This window comes from Stegodyphus dumicola, chromosome 7, assembly GCF_044657685.1.
Source record: "Stegodyphus dumicola isolate Sdum_Otavi_A_Nest chromosome 7, ASM4465768v1".
NCBI classification, from domain to species: domain Eukaryota; kingdom Metazoa; phylum Arthropoda; class Arachnida; order Araneae; family Eresidae; genus Stegodyphus; species Stegodyphus dumicola.
This window is the reverse complement of record NC_140774.1, coordinates 100,682,714-100,708,199: the sequence shown is the minus strand read 5'-3', so window position 1 is coordinate 100,708,199 and position 25,486 is coordinate 100,682,714. Positions and strand designations below refer to the sequence as shown.

The 25,486-nt window shown below is 35.0% G+C and overlaps 1 protein-coding gene across 3 annotated transcripts in view; it reads left to right on the top strand.

The window, feature by feature from the left end:
• Window positions 1-25,486, top strand: part of LOC118200800 (inverted formin-2-like) — a 358,115-nt gene that overhangs the window by 249,895 nt on the left and 82,734 nt on the right. For all 3 annotated transcript variants that reach the window (XM_085820652.1, XM_085820651.1, XM_085820650.1), the window contains one exon: window positions 4,599-4,714. Coding sequence is in view for 2 of the 3 variants with exons in the window: in XM_085820651.1 (XP_085676777.1) it covers window positions 4,599-4,714 (116 nt within the window). In the remaining variant the exon portion in view is untranslated. The remainder of the gene's footprint in view (window positions 1-4,598; window positions 4,715-25,486) is intronic.

Sequence of the window (25,486 nt, the reverse complement as noted above, 5' to 3'; positions counted from 1 at the left end):
TAGTCTTTAATATCCTCTCTTTATTATCTTCAGTTAGACGTATTTTGTTACACAGTAAAACCTGTGTTTGAGTAGGATTTTATGCGTGATATATTTGCGCAGAATAATTTCATGTCAAAAGAAATTGAAACATTAGTTGTTTAATGCATGATACTGGACTTAAGATCCAGTGAATAAATCTGAATCTGCTGAATAAAAGTCATTTAAAAGTGCGTTGACTGAAAAATAGAAAATTATGGAGAACTACATTACTGAGATCGCGTATCTCTTAAGATTCATTTTCTGGGCTGTCGTATAGATTATTTTTCAGAGAAAGTACAGGCTATGAGTGACGAGTATTTAGAACATTCTTATCAAGATGCATGTGAAATAGAACCATTTTCTAAAGGCAAACGAAATTTTAAAATGCCTAGCTACTTACTCTTCACTCTCTACTACAAGGTTACATGGTTTCAGTATTACAAGAAATTCTTGAAGGTTTCTATATTACAAGGTTTGCTGTTGTATTACGCTACTGACTCCTAGTTTGCTCAAAAGCAGCTTCTTCCTTCTCCTTTTATGGCTTCGTTTCTCTCATGTATGTTAGTAAAGTTATAGTTTAAATAACTCTAATATTGTCTTTGCAATTAATGGTAGACACGTAAGCGCTATGTTGCACGCTCAGTCACTTCGAAATTTTGAAAATCTTGTTGGCATGCATTGTGATAATTGAGTTTAAAGACTATATTTCTAATAAAGCCATACTTTAATTTAAAAAAAAATGTGCAGCTTGTAACATGTTGAAATCTTACTGCTTGTATTTAAAAATTTAAAAAACATTTATTGAAAAAAAAAATTATTGAAGAGTTTCTAAATTATGGATGCCTGATTAGTATCGAGTTGCTGCTTCTTTGGCCTTGGTAACAGCTGCTAAACCACGAGGTAAGAAATTTATTAAATCTACGGGAATATTCGAGAGGTACGGCCTGCCAAGCTTCTTTCAGAACTTTTCATAAATTAAGGATGCTGGTTATTGGTTTTGTGCTTGCATAACATTTCTTAATGTATCCCAGAGCTGCTCATTTGGATTTAAATGTGGACTTCTTGGCGGCTATTTCATCGGTTTCATTGCAATGTACTCGGGAAATTACCTATTCCTGTTACAAGACAAGTTGTTCTGCTGCTATATACTTAATTTCTTTAATTGCCTGATGGCAGAAAAGCAGGAAGGGATATAAGTGATCACTTGAAGAATATGCGTGCTGAAATGTGATGAGAGGGCTTGATATAAGTACCAAAAATTCCTGAATATTGATAAAGAAAATACCCCAAACCGTCACTGAGACGGTATGATCGTGTACATTTTCAACCTGATATATTCGGTCCACAGTTTCTTAGGGTTGACGCCACATTATTTAGCCTACCGTCAGTGTCATGCAGTTGGAATATAGATTCATCAATCCATGCTATTCGCTCCCACTCGTGGATGCTCTAGTCTGGGTGTTCTGTGAAACATGTAAGACGGGGAGCACGGCGGCTTGCAATACGGACCTTTGACCTCTGAAGTCAACTGATTGTCCTACTGAACCCCTAATTCAGTTACATGATCACCTATGATGTGGTTTGGTGTTGCTGGCTCCTACTTATCCCTTGCCGTTTGTCCAATTATTATTTTTCCGCTATTCCTACATTTTTGGCATCCTTTTGATAGTGGGTTACGAGACACTTCGATTCCCGAATTATTTCTGAAACTGAAGGCCGGTGCATCGAGCACCTGTTATTTTCTCTTGATCGAAGGCATCTGAATCATGAGTTTTACCCTTCACATTGTTGGCTAAAATATTGTTAAGCTAGCAGCAACATCATGTGGCAGTGTCCTCACATGCACATATATAAAACAGTTGCATTACCATAGTTTTGTAACATCCTTAATTCAATGGCAGTTCAGTGCATTTAGGTTACACATGGGAAAAAGTCATTGAAACACACAAAGTCATTGTCACAAAACAGAGAATCGGCCACGACTTTACCTGTCTGTTTAAGGGAAGGTTTCCTTCTTGAAGAACTTTCTAAGAGAAATTGTCTCATATATATGTCACATATGAAAAGAAATTATTGGTGCAACAATAATTTTTCCATTCCATCGAGAATTTCTCATTTCAGTTGATTTCAACTTTTATCGTAGAAATGAATTGTTTTGCAATCATGTTCAGTCAAAAAAAATTACATTATATAAAACCCACATTATAAAAAAATATTTACCTTTTTTCCATTTATTTTAAATAATGAGCATGTGCATTTACTATGTTTTCTGTAATGTATTTTATAAGTTGTTTCTTATTCGCATCGTTTTAAATATGATTATTTAATATTGTCATACCGAATTACATGCTAGCGGTTTTGCGAGTTGCATTTAATGCTCCTATTTCATCCTTGAGCTTTCGCAAGAAAGCTCATTTTTCTTTTTATTCAGAATCACGTTCTTTGTGCAATGACTATTCAGTTTTATTATGATTATTTTTTTGGTCTTAAGTGTATTTGTAATATTACGTAAGACCTTTCCTTGTTGAAATTGCTTAAAAGCATTTGTGTAAGAATTTTAATGAGACTTCTTCATTCCAAAAAGTATAATTTATTTTATGTATTTATATATTTCAATTTAGTTTTTCTTTTTTAATAATGACATTTAAAAGAAATAAGTTTGAAGAAGCGAATTTTTATATAAAATACTGGATTTAAAGCATGCCTGCGAAAACTCTTAAGAAAGAATCAGTCAAATGATATCAGACATTGTTGATTGCATTACGTTATGTATAATTTTTCATCTTTGTAAAAGGTAATACAGATTTATAGTAGGAATCCCAACTATTTTTGTAATGTTGTTATTCAGTGAACCAATAATAATTGGCTGAATAATTACGCCCAGTGGTAAGGGACCCACGTCATAATAGCTATTGAAATACATTGAGCCTTCTCATTAAGAATAATTTGAATTTTTGCTTTTTTAAAAACTCCAAGCTGTTGTGGTTATCAAATAAACTGTAAAAAGGTGTCTTAATTTTAAAACGTTTCAAAAACAGGAAAATATGATATATTTTTATCAACACTGTGAAGTTTTAAAAATATTACGTAAAACAGGTAGGAAAATAGATGAAAACTATGTCATATTTTTAACACTGTGGAGTGTGCATAGATCACTTCTTTGCAAGAAATGACCAGTCGTTGAAGTAATGTTGTCACAAATTAAATTAAATTTCTTGCAAATGTACGGTGTGTAATCTTCCAAAAACTTGTGATTAAAAAACTGGATTTTTTTATGCTGGTACCATAAAATAACATTAAGGTTGTAGGGACATTAGGTTAATTGAGGCCGGAGAGATGAAAAATTAGCAAACGTCTTCGCCGGGAATCGAATCACGGACCTCTGGAATGCCGTCCCGGCATGCAGAACCACTGCACCACGAAGGCACGCTAGGAAAGCGGGAGAAATATCTTATAAGGTCTATTGTACAAAATACATAATGAATTGACAAAACTGTATGATATCTTTTCAATAATCTGCAGTGAGTACTTCATATGAGGAATACAAGCGGTCTCCGACGTACAGTGGCTCTGTTCACTTAAGATGGAACGAAAGCGGTAACCATTTTGCAGAAATGGTGTTTCAAATTATGAATTGTTATGCTTCCAGCTCATATGGCAAGGATTCTAACAGGACGTACAGCACGGTTTGCTTGCTGTAGAGAAGGATGCAGTGTAGTCTCACCTGAGACGATCACATAGTATTGCAGACGTTTCTCATCTTTTGTGTATGTGGTTGATTTAAAGAATATGATTATCAATCATCGATAATGTTTATACCTTTTTTAATATTTATTATGTTATGAACGGTATTGAACATTACAGTTATTTATAAGGATATTTTTCAGTACCGTTATTTTAATTACATATTCAGAAGTATTGTTTACTTTCAGGGATAATTATCATAACAAATTTCATTGGTCAACGAAAGGAAGAAAACAACTGTACGATCTAAATTATTACCTTCCCTGTTAAACTTTCAAGAACTTTCGATTGATCAGAGTCCATTACTAATTCTTAAACCCTGTAAGAAGAGAGGGAGAAACTGATGAACACTTTTCCATTTCATGTTCTTTCTAAAGCATTTATATATTAAACGCTCCAAGCATTTTTAAGTGTAGAATGTTTTCATATCCACACATTAATGAATAACAGATGAGCATAATGGTAGAATTTTTAATTTAGGCTTTAACCTTCGCGGTAGGGTTTCAGTCTGTAACATTCTCCACCTCATGTTTTACATTTGAATAGTATCAACAATTTAAATCTTTCATCAATAGTAAATTAATTTATTATTATTTTGCCATATTTCTTGTATTTAAAAAAAGTTTGCTTAAGATAAAATTCAGATATATCTGAGATAGCACTGCGTTCAAAGTGTAGTATTATTCAATCTGCCATAACTAAGAGTTAATGATAATTGTAACTTTGTAGGTTTATCAGAATGTAATCTCGTAGTGTGTACAAGGATCGACCGCACATTAGTATGAATCTTTCATTATAATACAGTCACCAAAATATATGTCTTTCTTTTTCAGCACTGGACACGGACGACATTCCAGTAAAGAAACAAATATTCGAACTATTGTCTGCCCTTTGTGTTTATAGGCCTGACGGCCACACCAGAGCTTTGGAAACACTCGAGCATTATAAAGTAAGTCATTTTTTCTATTTTAGACACAAGAGATTGAATTAATGATCGTGAATATTCAACTTTTAATGACTAATTATTATATTTTACTCATTGCAAAATCGGTACTTGAAATTTCAAATAGAATAATTTTAATGACATCTATGGCGTGAGCATATCGGACATTCTAGTTCTATTGCTGAACTACTGCTCAATTTTTTAAAATCCAGATTTGTTAGATTACTAATATATTTCCATTCGCAGTATGACATCGACAGTCTACCGGCAGCTCTTTCGTATATTCGAGTTGATAAAAGATGCAGTACAATAAATGCGATAGTTCAAGCCTTCTAGTTACCGTATTTTTACATGTATAGCATTTGTTTCCTCTAGTAAAAAAAATTCCGAAGATAAGTTGCGGGTAGCCAGTTCTACCATCTACAGCAGGGTTTCTTAAACTGTGGGTCGTGACATCCTTGGGGTTCGTGGGACCTGCAGCAGGGGATCGCCAAAAATTTTAGCAGTGATATTATAATATAATAAGTTATAATAATTTTACAATTACCAAATATTTTTACAAAATGTATCTGAAAATAGATAAAGCTAAGGGAATACAGACAAAAAAAAAAAAAAAAAAAAAAGAAAAAAAGAAAAAAAAAAGAAAAAGTTTCGACGCATTCTTATTATAATATAAACGTTCATTTTTTTTTGCTTTGCACGTGACGCTGTCATTTCGTGTGTTACTTATTTAATTTCGACATTGTTCTATGTCTTAAAATTAGAAGTTAAATTTAATGACCTAAAACTGCAATAGTATATTACAGTACAAGTGAAAAAAATTGACAGTTTCACTCATGCGTGTGTCAGATTTGCGCAATACTTATGGGGTCCCACAAAATTTTTGTAAATATTATGGGGTCCTGGAGGGTCGCGAAAAACTCTCAGTGATAAAAAGGGGTCGCAACAGAAAAAAGTTTAAGAAGCCCTGATCTACAGTATATCTTCCGTTTTGAAGGCTTGAAAGCTAAAATGAAAAGAATCCTTATCACGCATTGAGACAAAATTTGTATTGTCGGTCAAAAGAAACATGCTTCTATGTTTGCACGTCTTATTCTATGGCACTGTGGTTACTACTAGAATAATGTTTTTACCGTTTTCCACAGTGTGTGATCTTCAGTGCCGTCAAGAGCATTGGATATTTCACATTTCAAAAATCCTTTAACGATTGTATCAGGCTTGATTATTTCCCAGGCTGCCAGATTCCATTCACTTACACACTGCACATTCGGACGTTTGATGTTTCCTTTTGGCGTAAGGTCACGGGTTCCTGTACCCATCCATTCATTATAAACTTTCCCGAATTAATTTATAAAGAAACGATGAACAGTGATATTGTTACGAAATGTCTAGGCGCAGTAAGATGGCTTCCCCGCAAAGCAGTTTTAGGGTTGCCATAAAATGGAAAGGGAAGGTAGGGTTGCCACATTTGACGAATTGGCGATATGCCATGGACGGATGGAGAACCTTTTGCAACGAATTCTTACCGGTTTAGCCCAGAATGTTCTCAACACAAGCCGAAAGCTATATAAACCCTGCTGGTCCGCAGTCAGTTAGTGCCTCGTAGAGTGTCTCATCTAGTTAGTCCATGCGGAGACGATCGAGTTGACACCCGGCCAGCGAGTGCCGAGTGGGTCGTCGAGTGCACCGAAAGAGTCTCGTAGTGTAGCGCGGTTAGTGCATCGTCGAGAGAGCGTGTTGAGCTCCGGGAACGACTGAACCGAAGAGTCGGGAGCCGTGCTCTGTGTGTCGTCGAGTGCATCGCGAGTTGTAGCGTCTCGAGAGAGCGTGGAGTTCCGAGAACGACCAAGCAGAGTCGGGAGCTGTACTTTGGTGGTTTGCAGTGAAGCTTTCTCCACCGTGATAACCTGAAGGCTGTGCCGCTGATCGTGCCAGCATGTTTACAGTAGATCTTCGACGACTGTAAAAGTGTTTTGGAGCTATCCTGATTAATATTGGTAAATAAAGTGTTTCGATACTTCATCACGTGTCACCGTTATTCACTTCAAATCGACGAACCCTGTACGAACGTTAAGGAAGAAAATAACGTAACAACTGGTGTCAGAAGAAAAACGCAACAACTGGTGTCAGGAGTGGGGTTTGAGGGTGAATGCCAGTGACAAGACCAATGGAAGATCTATTAAGACAGCTCGTGTAACTGACTTGGCTGAATTCCAAGAAAAGATGGAACCCGGGTGTGCTGAGAAAAGCCGGATATAAAGAGATGACAGTTGAGATCAAAGCCGGACTAGAAGAGAAGAAAGGCCGATGAGAAGAGATAAATGACGGCCAAGAAAATGTGCGAAACTCCTGGTGAACCAACTCCTGGTGAATTTTCTTGCAGTACTAGAGAGCACTGCTAAAGCTGCACATCAGTTTCTCCCTTCTCTGCATCACATGCACTTTCAGATGGTTCAACACCTGCTGCCTGCGACTTCGTAACTTCACTGTCAGTTTTTACGAACTTAACAGTCGCATTTTCATTTTCTTCCACTTCAGGCACTTGAGAATCAAAAGCTTCTTTCCTGTCTTTTATTTCTTCGTGTTTTCGTTCTTTTTCTTTAATCCCGTTAGATGTTTCATCCTTAATTTCTTGATCTTTCTCAGACAATTCATTAGCTACTTCTTTCTTTTCTTCACCCTTTGATTCTTCAGATGCCACTTCTCTCATTTCCACATCATCTTTCATGCCTCCAGTTTCTTCTGTAAGCTCCACTTTCAGCTGCAGGACATTTGCTCTCGCACAATTTCTTGGCCGCCATTTATCTCTTCTCGTCGGCCTTTCTTCTCTTCTAATCCGGCTTTGATCTCAGCTGTCATCTCTTTATATCCAGCTTTTATCTCATCATATCCGGCTTTTATCTCAGCACATCCGGCTTTAATCTCAGCATATCTGGCTTTCAACTTCTCCTGTCCGGATTCCATCTTTTCTTGGAATTCAGCAAAGGCAGTCACGAGCTGTCTTAATAGATCTTCCATTGGTCTTGTCACTGGCATTCACTCCAAACCCCACTCCTGAAACCAGTTGTTGCGTTTTTCTTCTGACACCAGTTGTTACGTTATTTTCTTCCTTAACGTTCGTACAGGGTTCGTAGATTTGGAGTGAATAACGGCGACACGTGATGAAGTATCGAAACACACTTTATTTCCCAATATTTATCAGGACAGCTCCAAAACACTTTTACAGTCGTCGAAGATCTACTATAAACACGCTGGCACGATCAGCGACACAGCCTTCAGGTTATCAGGCTATCACGGTGGAGACAGCTTCACTGCAAAGCACCAGAGTACAGCTCCCGACTCTGCTTTCTCTCGGAACTTCACAAATGCGGTCAATAATTTGGGGAAAATAATCTTGATAAAGCTTTTGAAGTCACTGAGGCATTCGAAGTGCGTGTGTGTTATGCGAATTTGCATTTCGAATTTTTTTGTCTTTTAAAATTAAAGAGATCCAGTATGGGTGGCTTCTTGAATTTAAAATGCATATTACAAAGATCATCGTATTATTTATATGAATGCCAGTTAAAAATAGTTCATCAAATTAAAAATAAATGTCTATAGCTAATACAGAAAATTTATACTAAACAGAAAAAAAACCCTTATTCTTGCAAATATACGAAAGGGAAACAGTATCTGTTTATTTTTTAAGCACCATTTAATAGTCGACTAGTAATTTTGTGGGCAGACAAAAGGTTAGGTTGATACACATTCAGTGAAAAGGAAATTAAAAAAAAAAAAAAAAAAAAAAAAAAAATAGATACATGGCTATTAGAAGAGCGCATGTATTTTTTAGTAATAGGAGCTTATTAATTAGACACTTTTAAGTGTCTATATAGCAGTCACCTTAGAAAACACTTCGCTTTAAAGAATATTCTGCGTTGTTCAGTATCGTTTTATACTTAGCATCGTCTATCCGAAAAGTTTCGGGACAGATTTTCTTCCTGGCTTATAAATCATAGCTGGGATAAAACTGGGAATGCAATTCCTGGGTGTTTCGCAGCGATGGAAGGAGAAACAATTCTTCTTTGGTGTTCGACAGTGCTCCCGCTCACACTGCTGTATTCGTGGTCCCGTTTCTAGCGAAAGGACGTGTACCAGTTCTTAACCGTCCTTCTTATTTACTCAATTTGGCGCCGAGTGACTGTTTTTATTCCCGAAAATAAAACTTCACATGAAAGGTCAACGCTATCACCATCTAATACAGAAACTTATCGACATTTAATATGCAATGACACGCAAGTTGAATAACATCCCAAACAAGGATTTTTCTGACAGTTTCATATGTCTGCGTGAACGTTCTGTGCGTTGTATTCAAGTTGGAGGGGACATGTATATAAAACACAGGTTTGTATTCAAGTTGGAGGGGACATGTATATAAAACACAGGTATTTAAAACCTTATCCTAAGTTTTCTCTTGTTTTCATTTATACGATCTCGGAACTTTTCGGACTGACGGTGTATGTTTTTAGAAATACAGGTCATTTTCAAAGGTAGAAAATTCATGAAATATGATCAGTATGAGAGGTTTCGCTGTTATAATTTAGGTACATTTTCTGCGTTAAAAAACAAATTTAATTGCAGTTTCACTACACGTCGAAATATAAATGCACGTTAAATTGCATAATCAACTTTCCCAATCAGCAGCCCTCAGGGTAAAAGTTTACTATTGGGTGCCCCTTGTTTTTGGCGGTTCTTTTTTGACGCCAAGATCGTCGCCAGGAAAGCACAATTTCAAGACGGCCGCTACACAAAACCAAAATAAAAAGTCAAAGAATTTCACAAACTCTGTGTTCATGTACACATCGATCTGTTTTCACTTAAAAATATATCCCAGAATTGCACAAACTAGGCACTGCGCATTGCGTTAAATTTGTCCATGTACACATCAATCTACTTTCATTTAAAAAAAAATCAGGAAGCTACAACAAATTTAAAACTATCATGGTAACCAGAAATGAGGTTTCATCGCCAAACTTTTTTAAAAAAAAAAAAAAATTATCGCTAATCGAAGGGGCACCCAATTCTACCCTAGAGCGCCCTCAGTTGTCCATTCATGCGGCTTTGCCATATAACGAAAAAAAAACTGATGTATACTCCACATGACTTCCTTGTACGGAATATTAAATTATACGCATTTTTTCTTGTATTTCATTTAAACTTATTGGATTGAATTACATTTATTTCGTCATTAGCGCATAAACCACAATAGAATAAATGCACTCTTTAAAATTCACTATATTAGTTTACTACAGCGAACACTCGGGCCCTAGGTTTACTTAACAGTGTTATATTTAGTATAATATTGTTCGTATAATACAGTACAGTAAGACCCCGCTTAACGCGGGGGATACGTTCCATCAAAGTAGAGCGTAATGCGAAACAGCGCTAAACGAGGCTATCTTTACATGTAAATATTGGGGTTAGGGGAAGATGGCTAGGAAATTGGTTAGGTATTAAATTTAAAAAGTATGTTTTTTTAATAAAAATAAAACCAAACATTTATTTCTTAAAGCCCAAATTAATACCACATTATTATTTCTTGCAAAAATAAAAACAAAATATAAATAACAAAACGAATATTCTTAAAAAAAAAAACAAATAAAATTCTCAGTCAGTCATATTTAGTTAGCCTTCCGCGTTTTCAGTGTTCTGCCTTTTTGTGACAAAAGCATCTAATGTTGTTTGCCTTTCTCTTTTGCGTTGTTCTCTTAAAAGTTCTTCATAAACGGATAGAGCATCTCTAACACCACGCCTTACTTTTGAGCTCCTGTCAAAATTCGGATCATTTTCAATGAATTGATCCATTATTTCAGTTATGGTAAACAAACTCCTTTTTACAAACGCCATCGAAAGTTCTTTTTGCTCTTCTTCTGAATCACTGCTGTCAACATTTTTGCTTTCTTCTTGTTCAGTTAATTCCTTGAGCGCATCATTAGAAAGACTAGCCGCTGCTTCTTGAATTATTTCTTCGACATCTTCCACATTTACCCCTTCAAAATATGTCTGTACAGTACCGCACCAAACAAGAAATACAAGTACACTCTTTCGGATATGTATTTGAAACCTATCGCTGCATAATATTTCGGGGAATCCCCGTATGCTGCGAGCGATTTCGTAGAATCCCCGGGTTGAAATAAAAGAGCGCTAAACGGAAACAGCGTTAAGCGGGGTCTTACTGTATATATAGATACGGTTGCTGGTTAATATTGGCGGTAATAAGAATATCCAGTGTGTCTTTGCAGCCATAAGCTGAAGAGATAAAAGTAGGATCATCAGGTGCATGAATGTTCATATCGTTAAATTGGCAGTAATAATATAGAGTAATGCCGTCCGGGTTATTAATTCTGGAGTTCCAGATGGTATTTTTGCAGTTCAAGTCTCCAACTATTAGTGTGGGTAATCCTAAGTTAACTATAGCATCCAGGTCTTCCTTTTTTAACTCAGAATGCACAAAATTTATATCATCTTAAGAATTATCTAATCGTTGCCACATATCTATTCAAACACTATAATAAATCTAAAACGATCTATAAAAGAAATTAAGCAAACAACAACAACAAAAAGATCTTTTTTACAACCGATTCAGTATTTCTCATTCAAATAATTTGGTTTTCACTTCACGACAAGGCAAAAATACATAAAAACTCAAAATATCTGTATTGAAAATTATGAAGTAAATCTTTAACACTTATTTCCTGGAATAAATCCCAGAATGGATTAAGCATGATTTAATTCATTATAATAAAAGAAGGCGTTATCTTTGTTTTTGTGAAGCTTACTTTCTCTAGATTGGCAACAAATCTACAATTCCGCTGTTTCAAATGTAAACAAACATTGCCGCGATTGCAAAAGGCTTAGCGGCACTTAAGAAACTTTTTAATAATTCTAAAAATATCGCATGCAGATTTACTAAAGGCATAAAAAACTTAACTGGAATATAAGAACAACATAATTCAATCATTTTTAAAGTGCCCAATTTACAAGCATATAAGAATAAAGAAACTGAGATTACTGAGCCGAGTAACAGAGTGGATCTATCTATATATTCGGCTGCATATATATAAATATATATATATATATGCAGCCGATTGCAACCAAAATACGTTGTGCACACCTACATGCTATAGCAATGCTATATACAAAATTTGGATGTTCTGAGGCTACTCGTTTTTCAGTTATGCGTGATACGTACGCATAGACGCCACGAAAATTTCTCTTCAGAATTCATTTTAAATCAATTTTATATTTTTTTAAGGGAAAAGAGTCCTTTATTCTGTTCTTATGTACGGATGTCACGCAAAAATATCGTTAAATTGCATTCGATAGCGGTCAAAATGAATATTTTCTTTGAAATATGATACCTGAAGTTTTTCGCGATTACAATACTTCCTTTTTACTTCGTACAAGGAAATAAAAAAGTACAAAGTGACGACCGCATGCGCCGCAGAAATAAGAACAAGCTGAATGATTTTTAGAGGATATAACTTCTCATTCAAATGAACTGAAGACGTTTCCAAGGTCGAAAACAATTAGTGGGTAATATTTTAAATAATGAAAGCACTCAAAATGAAATTGAAATTAACGCGTTCTCACATAAGCAATGGCTTAACCCACTCTGGCACTTCTCTAGGTAGTCACGTAAACAATAAAATATGTGCCGCATTGATTGCTTTTTTCTCAGATGATTTTGAGAATAGATTTTTTCAAGGTTTCAGAAAACATTAGTTGCATTTTAGCACATGCATTACTAATTTCATTCTTAGTTGGCATCAAACTTTACCGAGAAGTTGCAGATGGAATGTACAGACTGACAGTCAAGTAAGCAACATAAGGAAAATTTAGTTAAAGGAAATTTTATAAATTGTGTCTGCCTAAAGAAAATTTCCAACACTTAACGAATGTTCTATGTTTATTATGAACAGGGAATGTTCGTGAATAAACAAAGAATGTTCGTCGTGAACGAGGAATGTTTGAAGGTGTTTTGTTTCTGAAAGTATCTGCATTTGCCAGCAACATTCTTCCTGAAAATAAGAATAAAAATTCAGACGAACATCTTGAGTAAATTCTTCTCAATTGCTCTTGCGTTAATCTGAGCAGATTACTGAAGCATGATGTACAAAAAAGTGTTTAAGTTAAATATTTTCCCTAATATGTATTCTTTAGCTTAAAAAATAAATGCAGTTTTTGCCAGACACGCTAATAATATGGTTAATGGCGTAGTCGTTAAATATGTTAAATTCTGTATTGTTAGTGAATGTTAAATTTTGTATTCGGCTTAAGGTATATTTTTTGTCTAACGTTACTCCATTTGACAGCTTTCATAAACTAGACAAACTAAACTAAACATCTTTCATAACCTTTTTTCGTTGGCATCTGCGTATGAACTTTGAAAATCTGGATTGGATTATTTAGATTATGGCAAAGCATTCGGGGATTATTTGAATGATAGGATGCGTGTGTTCATGGGGAACATTTTAATAGAAATTGGCTTGTACTCATATTACACACGGGGAAAACACGTAACTCCCTTAAAAGTAGCCTGTTCTTAGAAATTTAGGTCGAATTACCAATGTTCAGCGGCTTTACCGCTCGGCTGCTGTTGGGCGGCGGTGTATTTAATTATGGCAAAGCACATTAGGGCTATCTGCCTAAGGAGAGGGATGCCTTCGTGGAGGACTTTCTAAGGGAAAATGACTCGTATACATGTTACACATGGGGAAAACCACGAAAACACCCATGCAGCCAGCCCGTTCGCGTAATTCGAACCTCGGACCGAACTACCAGTGTTCAGCGACTTCACCGCTCGGCCGCTGGTGGGCTCCGGCTGCTTTTGGGTGAGCTTTTGAAAGGTTAGACATTCGTGCAATGTGTTATGCTGGAAACACAAGACATTTGTGTTTGGAATAGCTGCCGTACTTTCTGACTGCCACTTTACATCTGTAGAATGTATCAAATACGTCGGAACAGGTAATATGAAGCTTCAACGATGTTCTCGCCGAGATTCGAACTCTGGACGTTCTGCTTTCTAGTCGGATGTCCTTTTCAATTACATCACGAAGGTACGCCGTAAGAAAGGAGAGAATTCCTTAACGTTCTTCTCTACTTAAAAGCCAAGTGAATCGAACAAACGCATTTACTGATAATGGGATTTATACTCATGCGAAAACGAGGAGCATAGTAATTTCAAATACTAATGCCATTTAAAATTAACCATTTTTGTAAACAATAGCTGGTAGTCATAAATGTTGATACTTTTAATAAAATACGAGCGCCATAAAGTTGTGCCTCTGCGCTATAAAAATGACCGATATTTGAACATATTATCACCAGAGATAAATTTGTTTGTTTAAGAAGTGCACCATATTTTTCGCGAGGAGAAAAGCAGTAGAGTGTGTTGTCAGATAAAAGTGAATTGGTAAGTGCTTAGTGATATGTTGTATTCTGGAACCTTAAATATCATTTCGAGATTTTATCTTTTTTGAACGAAAATAGGTAATGTTATTGCTTAAAAAATATGATGAGAATTAAACTGAATTTCCTTTGAATTAAATTATACTTCCTACGAATTGAAATAAGTTAAAATAATATTATCAGTATAATTAATTAAATATCATCATAAGCTGCAACATTAATGGTGGTAAAAAATATTGAATTTGTTGTAAAACAATTTTTTCTTGAATTGAACCTAGCGAATTCTTCCCATTTGTGTATAAAAATTATGATTACGAAATTGTGAGGACTTTTCATTTTTTAAAAATTTCCTCATCCTCCTATATCATATGGAATGCTCCTATGATCTACAGTTTTAATTATTGCATATTCAAAAAATTCTGCTAAAGCATTAAAGTTTTATTGCTCTTAAACAGAGGGAGCTATATGTTGTCTTCTTTGAAACCGATAAAGTTTGGTATAAAATTTACGCTAATTTAAAGATTTTTTTTCGGGGGGGGGCGGTCTAATTTTTATGCATAAGACATATTTAAGAAAATATTAAGTTACTGCTAAAGATTAGGCTATTTGAATCATGCTATACGAGGGCTGTCTGCCTAAGGGAATGGATGATTTCATGTGAGGTAAATTGAGGAAAACTGTCTCATATTCCCATACGCATGGCAAAAACCACGAAAATCTACCAAGGAGCTAGCCCGTTTGCCTGATTTCGAACTTCTGTCGAACGATCAGTATAGTGATCATACCCTCTTGGCCATTGGCAAGGCGTACTATTAACGTATTCTTTTGGAATGTTGATTTCTTTACTTTTTCTATCATTAGAAACTTTCTAAAAAAATTTATAAACAATTTGTGCAGTTTCGATTTTAATGACATGAACATTCTTAATTAATAGGAATTTTATAAATTTTGCTATTAATAATATTGAAGACTTCCAGTACTTTTTATGCAATATTTCTTTATTCTTTTATTTATGGTGAGGATTTAGCTTAAGTCGAGTATGCGAATGAAGCAATGATTGATTCTTTCGGTGGTGTGTAGACTTTCTCAACGTTCTCCTCTGTCGTTTCTGTCAAGTTCATTCTTCCGTAACCTTTTCCTTGTTCCCTTCGTATAAAAGCAGCTGCATCCGTCACCGGTCTTTTAACAGCGTGTACAAATCTTATGTCCTAATGCCTCTCTCCCCCCCCAAAAAAACCGGATATCATCGCATCAGAAACCTGATAGCATATTGCAGAATATGTTTAGCGAAACGTTGGATACAAGGATGTCTGGTGTTTTACACGCTTAGATATTTCCCCCCTTTTTTTAATTGAAGTTTTTTAAAAGGTTTACCAAAAAATTTGAGTCTTTTGTTTTTAAAAGACGTGTTAATAATTCAGAAATCAAATGTGTTTTACATTGTACTTTTAATCTGACACTGGTGTAAAAACACGCATGTTATGTACCTAAAATATTTCTTTGACACGATTTATGAATCATGAGCATTCTTAGTTAGAAAAATTAAACTTCCATCTGCAAAACAGTCATCAAGTTAATTTTTTTTTAAAGTTTGGAAAGTATTTATGGATCTACTGAAGAAATGTGTTTAGTCTGACAGTTTTGGCATAAAACCCGCTTTTATTTATGATTAAAACTTTCATTGTCTCAATGTTACGTGAATGCTTGATTATTAAACTAATACTTGGAAAGAATGTAGAGAAAATATACCGTTAAAAAATTGCATGAATAGGGAAGATTTTTGTTCGTTTGTTTGTTAAATAAATTAAAAGTGTTTACGGCTTACTGTTTTGAACTTGTAGACGAGTCTTAGAGATATAAGTAAATATTGTGAAAAGTTAAGTCGACTACTCACAGTTCCAGACAATATTAGTCCCCTGTTGAAATGGCAGCATTAGAGATCACGATTATCGATGATGAATTGTACACGTCCAGAGGTGGTTGTTTTAGGGAAAAGTAGTCGTTCGTGTCAGAGATTTTTATGTAATTATTTTGTAAATCTATTTATATTTAGAGATACTAAGGCAAAATTCGGTTTAAAGAATTTCTTCCCGTGGAAGGGTGGTTGAAGGAAGAAGAACTGAATTGGGTTCGACTGTTGACGGCTGAATGAAGTGGCTTATGTATGTAGATCATTTCACGTCTGTACATGAAGGCCACTATCTCTTAAAATATCCCTTACAAAATAATCTTTTTTCTAGGTAGATATTTCTCAGGCATTTAGGATGATTAACCTAACTAGTTTAAAGTAGAATAAATGAATATTGTAGTATTTCGTTGGTAATCGAATGGAACGATTTCATTGTATGTAGTGAAGCCATGTAGGTCGTAATATCTGAAGCCATTGCGGAACTGGACAATTTCAGCAACTGGGAGGGCGACTTTGACACTTAATCAAAAAGAACGTTTAGTTAGAATTTTTCAGTTCCTTACGTGTTATACTGAAACAACCCTATGATTCCGAGAAATTTCTGTCTTCTGTGAAGGTAATCGTCTTGTTTTAGAGGTTTTCGCCGTAATAAGTTTCATCGCCCTTATTATTGAAATAAACGCTGTAGGGCTGCAATTGCTACGTTATTCCGAGTAAATCGACTGTATTCGCTAATGTTTTTACAGACCTGAAAGAAGCGTGATTGTTCTGACTATGGAAATAATTTAGCCTCATTTTCCTTAGTATCAAAACCTTTATAGTTAGACAATTGTTTAATTTTTCAGGTTTTTTATATTCAATATAATATATATTTGAACAATTTATTACCAGATACTTATTCTTCGACAAAATATTTTCTTTCGAAAATTAAGCTTTACTTCACGGGTATATATTTTATAATATCGTTACAAATTTCGTACATATATAAAGAATTTGAGTGAAATTATATGTAAAATTGTTGTATATTTTTCTGTATGATAAATATAACATGAAAAATCTAAAAATACGATGCTGTGCTGGAAAAATAAGAATATATCGGCAAATCTGTTTTAAAATTGAGTAAATGGCTGTCTTGCTAAATTGGCGATAGTTTTCGTGACTAATTTTTATCGCCAAATTGGCGAGAACGTTGCTTGATCTGGTCCGTGTATAACTGTAATGGGTAATGCAACTGAATGATTATAGTTGATTCTGGATGTGTGACTGTAACCCTATCCGGCTCTCATATGCCTTCCAGTAATTTCGAGAAGTCCTCGGCGTTCGGAAGAAAAACCATGTAAAGCTGGAAAGAGCATTAGTATAATAATTGTTATTTCAGAGCGGAATTCTGAATTTCGGTTTTATGAGTTTCGCTTTTTAGATGCACTTTGCATTGCGTTGTGTTTAACGTTCTTAATAGTTTAAAGTGTAACTTCTGATTGTACTCTGTGATACTGTGAAGAGCTGTACGAGTATTTTTGTGGAAAGTTCCAGAACTGCGAAGTATTTCTTTTGGTGAAATAAATTTTATCAAGCTATCATCGGTACTATGTGCATTCAGCCTAATACGAACCCCTACTCACGCAACAATATTTTCAACATAGATACGTTTAAAAGTCTTCAAGTGATTTAATTTTACAGCTAACTTTTAAAACAGTTAACGCAGGTGAGATAGAAATCCAGAAATGTTTTCCTAAATCAGTTTGTAGGCTTTACAAATATCCTAAAACATATATCCAGAAAGCATGTTTGAATGAATATATTTAGGATCTCGCTATCTTGATGATTGTATGGAGCGAAAGTAAATATATTCATGTTAACTATACTTACAAAATCCGGAATATTAATAGACTGGAGGACATTTTTCGAGCCATATCCTGATTTGGGAGAATGAAGAATTAATCCGCGTAATCCGGAACGTTCGGTCATTGTATATGCATACCAATGCCACCCAACCGGTATAGTGGTTAGCGTCTCTGACTGTCGTGCGGAAGGGCCCGGTTTCGAATCTCGAAGAAGGCATGGATGTTTGTAAATGTATACTGCCAATGCGGCATGGCGGCTTTCTAAATATGAGGGGCGGGAGACCTTCGGAACCGCCCCCCCCCTCAGGGATGCTCTCCATAAAAATTGGGGGTGGAACTGAGCTAAATCGCGCTGTCACCTGAATGGTGCTCAAGACCTTTGCCAACGGCAGGCGTAATCTAGTGCTCCACGAGGAATTTGGTAGGCTTGAGCTGATTACGTAAGACAAGTGAGCATAAGCAACAACATATGCCTGCCAAATAAAGCCGTGTCACTTCAAGAGGAATTAGACATTGTTTCTTATTTTCCAAGACCTGTAAAAATGAGAAGTAGGTTTGGTTTTGTGAGATCACAGCAACGCATCGAGGGCTATCAGCGTAAGGGAGGGATGCCTTCGTGTAGAACTTCCTAAGGGAAACTGGTTCGTATATAAGTTACACAATAGAGAAAACCACGAAGACGCCCATGCAGCAAGCCCGTTAGGGAGATTCGAACCGCACACCGAACTTATCAGTGTTCAGCGACTTTTACCACTCGGTCGCTGTTGGGCCAAATGAGGAGTAGAATGAAGAAAAACATAGTTGTTATTGTAGGAAGTCTTAAAGTCCACAAAAGTTTTATCTTCTTTATTGATCTCTTGTTCATTCTCGTTCTCTTTTTTTTAAAGAACATCTGAAAGATGTCTGCTTTTTCCTCTCACAGTAGTGAAGAAGCCACATCCTATCAAAACCGAAAGTTGCTCTTAGTCATGCGATATCATATCTTTAACATCCGAATTACAAACTGCATTAAGAGAGTGAGCTGCACTACGAAATTAACGCTTTTCTGCTGCAGGAAAGTCATGCAAGCGCTAAATATTTTGCTGAAGCAGATTCCCCTCTCCCTGAACCAGATTTTCCCCCATATTTGTACGACATATTTGTCAAACTAAACATCTTAAGTCTATTTCTACAGGGCAATTTTCACATCTTGAAACTTCTAGAAAAGATTTCAGCGTTTAGGAAAAGCGTGTAGTTGTGGATAAGGAACTTAAATGACAGTGGTGCTCACGATTGTTTTTCTACATTGTACCAATACACAGCTTCTAATAAAGTCGTTCTTCCATGAGAATTGTTGTCCCATTTTACGGAACAACATTCAAAGTTCATTGACTGGTTTGCAAAATACTTCACAAAATATAATATAGAGAAGTTTGTGTAGATACATCTTTTTAATTCTCAAACTTACTCTAGACTTTACTTCAAAATTTGTTTGATCAGATATAATGCAGTTTTGGATTTTAATGAAAATTGAGCATCTAACTGAAATAAAAATTGGAAACTTAAACTGAAGAAACGAAATTGAACAGTCAAATCCAAAACCTCTAAGGAGCATCATTTCCTTTGCGATACCCTATCTATGCAAAACTGGATTTTTAGCTGTAATAAAGAGCTAAAATCGTTCGAAAATCAAGAGTGGCTCGAGAAATGAGAGTACTTTGTAACAAGCCTTCTTCCGCGACTTGAAAAGTTGTGCTGGGATTAACAAACTCACCCGACAGATTAACTTTCTAACTTACCACTGAAGGTTTCTTTTATTTTTGTTTGGTTTATATATTTTTCTTGTCAATTAAAATTATCGTACTTTTGCACTGAAATGTTGTTTCAGTTTCTGAGCCTGATTAATGTCATGGTAAAAATACTGGGGCACCTTTAAAAAATAATAATAGTCTAAATTCGCCGCACACTGAAAACGTTTGGGTGGGAACCCCTGGGTTAGACGTGTCTGCTACCTCCCCGAAAGAAATTCCCCAACCCTTTAATAGCATATTGATAACTAGCTAGCCTGAGCGCGCACAAGTAATAGCTTATGTAGATGATGTCGCCATCATAGTCTGAGGGAAATCCCCCCTCCTAAAAAAAACAGCTGAAGACACATGGAACTCAGACTTCTCTGCATTGTCTTGAAATTGACTATCTCAGAAGGCAAATTCAAGGCCCTTATAATTCCGGAAAAGGGAGTCAAGAGCAATAAGTTCAGGAGTCACAGTCAACAACGGCAAAATTAAAACCGTGATGTGGGATCGAAGACTGACTTGAACTCCCTACGTTGAATTCAAGCAACGCACTAGGCCGCATTGGCCCAAAATTCCTAAACAATTTCGCACATTCTACTTAAACTGTCATAGAAAGAATGGCTACTTATACTGCTCCAGTCTGGGCCCAGTCGATGCAAGGGAGGAAAGTAAAGTATCTTCTCAGCGTCCGGTGCCCATTTGGCGTTAAATATCACAAGGGTATTTTGCACAACAGCAAGTTCATCGGTTAATGTCCTGGCAAGTCTTAACATCACTGCATATTCGTGTTGAGAAAGAAGCAGTAATTCAGTCAATATTTATCTTCGCATTCCCACAAGTTTCTTCGATGAGTGGCATTATCCAAACAATTATGACATGCCAGAGAACACGCTGCATGTTCACTCAGCATTTAAAGGACAAGATGTAAACATACATTTGAACCATTATAACATCCCCAGGAACAACACTCCGGTTATATGTAAGGATGGCTCACGTATGGAAGACAGAGTTGGCAGCGCACTAGTTCTTCAGCATGGAGAAGGAAAACTTAAATCTATGAGAGCAGCGACTAAGCGTTAATAACATCGTGCTTCATGCAGAAGCAGTAGCTATTTCAAGAGCTATCCAGTTCATCACTCAGCGAAACCTAAAAGATATCTACACCGAGAGCATGTCTATACTTCTTTCAATACTCAGCCACCACCACACATTCCCTATAGTTGTGCAAATCCAGAGAGAATTAAAGAGGCATCAACATCATAACATCACGCTCTCCTGGGTGAAGCGCATGCTGGGTGGAAATGAAATTAGACAGCTTAGCCAAAGATGCAACATCAGGAAGTATTTATCACCCCAAGCCAGTACTATTGCCACTCTCATACATGAGGAAGCAACTGAAACACAAGGCACAAATGAAATGGCAATCAGAGTGGGATGAATGTGAACAAGGTCGCCGCGCATACTTCTACATCACATAAATGGACGACAAACGCAACATCACTTACCAAGATTTATTACAGAACATGGTCCTTTTCCCGAATACTTTAATGGACACAGCGTCATTGATCTCTGTGTCAGTGGAGAAACTGGTACCCGAGACCCTAGCAGTAGTTTTCTTTTATATTAACAAATAAATTGTAGAGTCATTAGGTTATTTTCACGCAGGAGTACATGAAAAATGAGCAATGCCTTCGCCGGGACTCCAACCTGGAACTCTCGAATACCCGCCGAGTGTGCTACCATTGCACCACGAAGGCATGCTGGAAGGGGTAGAAAATACGTTATGTACCCGCCTTTTAAATGGCGACTGAAGATTAGGGGACCCCTGTGCCACATCCTGGTGGTGACGAATTATTGCACGTCACCTTTTAGTTCGGAGGCCACTTTGGGGTCATTAGAGTTTTTGATACGTGAAAAATGAGCAATACCCTCGCCGGGACTCGGATCTGGAACTCTCGAACACGCGCCGAGTATGCTGGAAGGAGCGAGAAAAATAAAGCGATCACTTACCTAAGTAACGCATAAATAATTTCGTGATTTTATTAGGGAATGTAGTTAGAGCAAATTCAATAAGCGCTTAAGTTATTTTGATGAAATAGTGAAATTATTTATTTTAATTAGAATATTTACGTTAAGTCAGTAAATACATAAGCAATGTATAAAAATTTGCAAAAATGCTGCTCATTTAAAAGTATATAATGCTAAAAGAAAAAGCTTCAGAATGTTTATAAATTGACTCTTGAAAACATATGTTTAGCATTGCAGCTCGGTGAGTCTTCGAAATTTCAAAATTATACTAAATTTTATTAAAAAATTCGGGTTTGTCGCGCAAAAATTTAACGTTTAGTAATATTTTTTGAATAATCTATGGATGTTTAGAAACCTATTTTGAGTGATAGTGTTTTTAATGTACAGAAGCAGTTGAATTTTTTTTCAAATTCGTCTGGAAATGATGGCATGTTATTGTTGGAGTTGACAGTTGATGTAATTTTTTCAGATTAGTCTGGGGTTTAGGCTGGAAATTGGTTGATTTACTTTTCTTTTTTCTAAATTAAAGTGGTAGATGCTTTGTTTTATTAGATGTCAGTATTGTGTATTAGGTTTATTTAAAGTCGGTAGAAAAATAGGTGTATGATTTTCTACTATCTGTCATTTGACGAAGTTCGGTACATGAAATTGCAGGTATACATTTCTTTCAGGTTACACATACGTAAAAATAGTAACTACTTTTCACTGAAAATGGTTTTCGACATTTTTAATGTATATAATAAACATATGAGTCAATAATCATCTCTCAGTATAAAAAAGTGAGAATTAATTTTGTTTTTGATGGATTGCAGTGCGAAACGTGCGACATCTTCAAAGAATTCAAATTGCAACAACATTCGGAAATTTTTCTTGTATGCTCATTTTTTGATGGACTTGCACGTTTTTCTAAATGCTGTTGCTTCCAGTTCGTGTTAAGTTTGTGGAATTATCTACCTAATCAAATTGCAAAGGTTTTATTTTTAATTTCATTTACTGTGGAGTTACTACCAAGAACATTTAATTTTTCTCTCGAGGCATGACCGAACTTAATGTGTTTGTATGTCCAGTCACTTATTATCGTCGTGCAGAGTATTCATTTGTTTATTCATCGGCGAATGTTATTTTTGACGTATTTTCTCATTTACTGCTTCAGGTTTCCCCCCCCCCCCCCTTTGTATTGTTGGTGAGTTTGCTTCACCATTCACCTGGTTGCAAGAATGAATCACCCACCATGATTGCGTAGTTGATATAGTGAGTAAAAAAAAAAAAAAAGAAAGAAAGAAAGAAAGAAAGAAAAGAATTGGAGCTCGACAAGCTTTCAAAAATATTTTCAAAGAATAATTAGATATTTAACTGGAAAAAATATTTTCCTATTATGACTACCACAGGAATAAACAAAATCGAAATTTCTTATTTAAAAATATTGTCAAATGAATATTAAATTATATTCATTTTACAAAAGTATTGGGGCATACAAACATATTAAAAAAAACCTTAAAAATATTTTACTAATATAATGATGGCTTCTTTTATTATGTATTGACTTCACTGAGTCTTCTCTTATTTTTCTTACTTCTTTCTCCGTATATCAGTCATTCATTAACTTTTAGTTATTTCGTGCATATTAATAACTGAAATATTTTGGCTTAGAAGCAGCAGAAATATTTAACAAAATATTAATTATGTGTATTTAAAACATTGTTTTTAATATAATAGGCTAAAAACCTTTCTAAGACATCCTCGTACTGTTCCACACAATTTTGGTATTTTGCGGAAGTGGTTAAATTGGAATTCAAATTTTCAGAAATACAAATCATTTTCAGACATTTTCATTTCTGGAAGGCGGTTGTATGAGAAGTTTTATTATATACTAGCAGCTTCGCTGCCAGCCTTCGTCTGGCTTTTAAATGTACCGGAAAAATGGCTGAAAGGAACACCAAACGTTAAATTTAAAAACTGCATAGAATTTTACTCTGCAGAAACTATTCATAAAAAAAAAGTTATTACGTATAACAAAATTACAATGAAATAAGCAGTATCCCTTAATATAAATATTAATTATCCTAATAAATAAATTAACCAACTTCTCTTTGCAAAATCTTAACAACTCAAATGTTATAAAGGAGGTTAAGAACTTTGTTTCCTAAAAAAAATCACTCAAAACTTTACAATATCTTAAAAACAGTGAAATTGGTTGATTTACTTTTCTTTTTTTTAAAATTAAAGTGGTGGTTTTAATAACATAAAAGAATACAAAAAATAAAAAACGTCTGTAAAGCAAAGTATAATTAATGATATTTTATCTTATATTTTCAAGAGAAAAAAATTACAATGAAATAAGCTATATCCATTAATACAAATATTAATTATCCTAATAAATAAATTAACCAACTTTCCGTTGAAGAAAAAAAAAACTTTTTAATATCTTACAAACAGTGAAATAAGCAAAAAATAACATGAAAGAAACTCAAAAAAACAAAAAATTCCGCACAGAATTTTACTCTGCAGAACAAATTTATCCAATAAATAAATAAATAAATAAATAAATAAAATAAAATAAAATAAAAATATGTATATATATATATAATGACAACGAAATACGCTAATCTCTTAAAAACAGTGACATAAGAAACACGATGAAAAATTGTAGCCAAACCCATATTTCTAAAAGAATGAAACTATTCAAAATGATGCGATTTCATCAAAAATCTATCAACAACAATAAGAAAGGAAAATTGTTGCCAAAATCACATTTTTAAAGATGTGAGATGTCAGAAGTGTACTCGGAAGCGTCATTTAAAATTTTTTTTTAAAATACAAAATATTATCATTTTTCCAAAATTCTTTTTATAAAAGCAGTCGCAAGGATGAAAGTTAACGTGTCCAATAAATAAAAAAATAAATAAAATAAATAAATAAATAAACAAAACTGTACATTTTAAAAAATAAACTTTTTTAGAAAAAATCCCGTTGAAAAGGTGTTAAGCTCATTTTGTTAAATAAATTCGTATTTAATCGATTTATTGAAAACGAAATATATTTTAAGTTCGTAAAATAACTAAGTGCTTACGTTTCATGACGATGTGAAAACGATGTGTAGAGTAAAAGCTGGCTTTCCTATAGCCCATTATATCTCAAAATGATGCGATTTCGTCACAAAACATAAAATAAAAATAATTATAATTCGAATTTCGAAAAAATCGCGTCGAGGTGCACTGGCTCCTGTCTAGATGCACCTGTGTACCAAATTTCGTAGCCGTGGGTCTATTAGTTTACGCGCAGCGCGAACGAAAGACACATACACACACAGAGAGACAGACTCTTTCTTTTATTATATGTAGAGATTGCATCTATTTACGTATATAACAGCAACTCAGTTATTCATAGCTCCTTCATTTACTATGCATTTATAATTTTCCAGTTGAATATTTCTAGAAACTAGTAAGAGTATCACTAAAAAAATTAATAATCTATTTTGTGAGGGAAACTTGACGTGACTCATTCCATAAGAGGGAAACCTGGGAAGAAATCCGTTTTCATATCTCTGTAGCTTATCAAGAAATGTACATAGTTTCCTTTGAGGGAAAAATATGGGGGATATTTGCGTCGCAGAGGCAAAATACACTACCTAAAGACGAAAAAAGAAATGCCATTGACCTGCGTAACTTAGTTAGATAGCATCTTTGATGAGGCACCAAAAAAGTTCGTATGTTAAGTGTTTCAAAATGACTGCACGACTAAATGTCTTTTGAAGTTATGTCTATTTCCATAG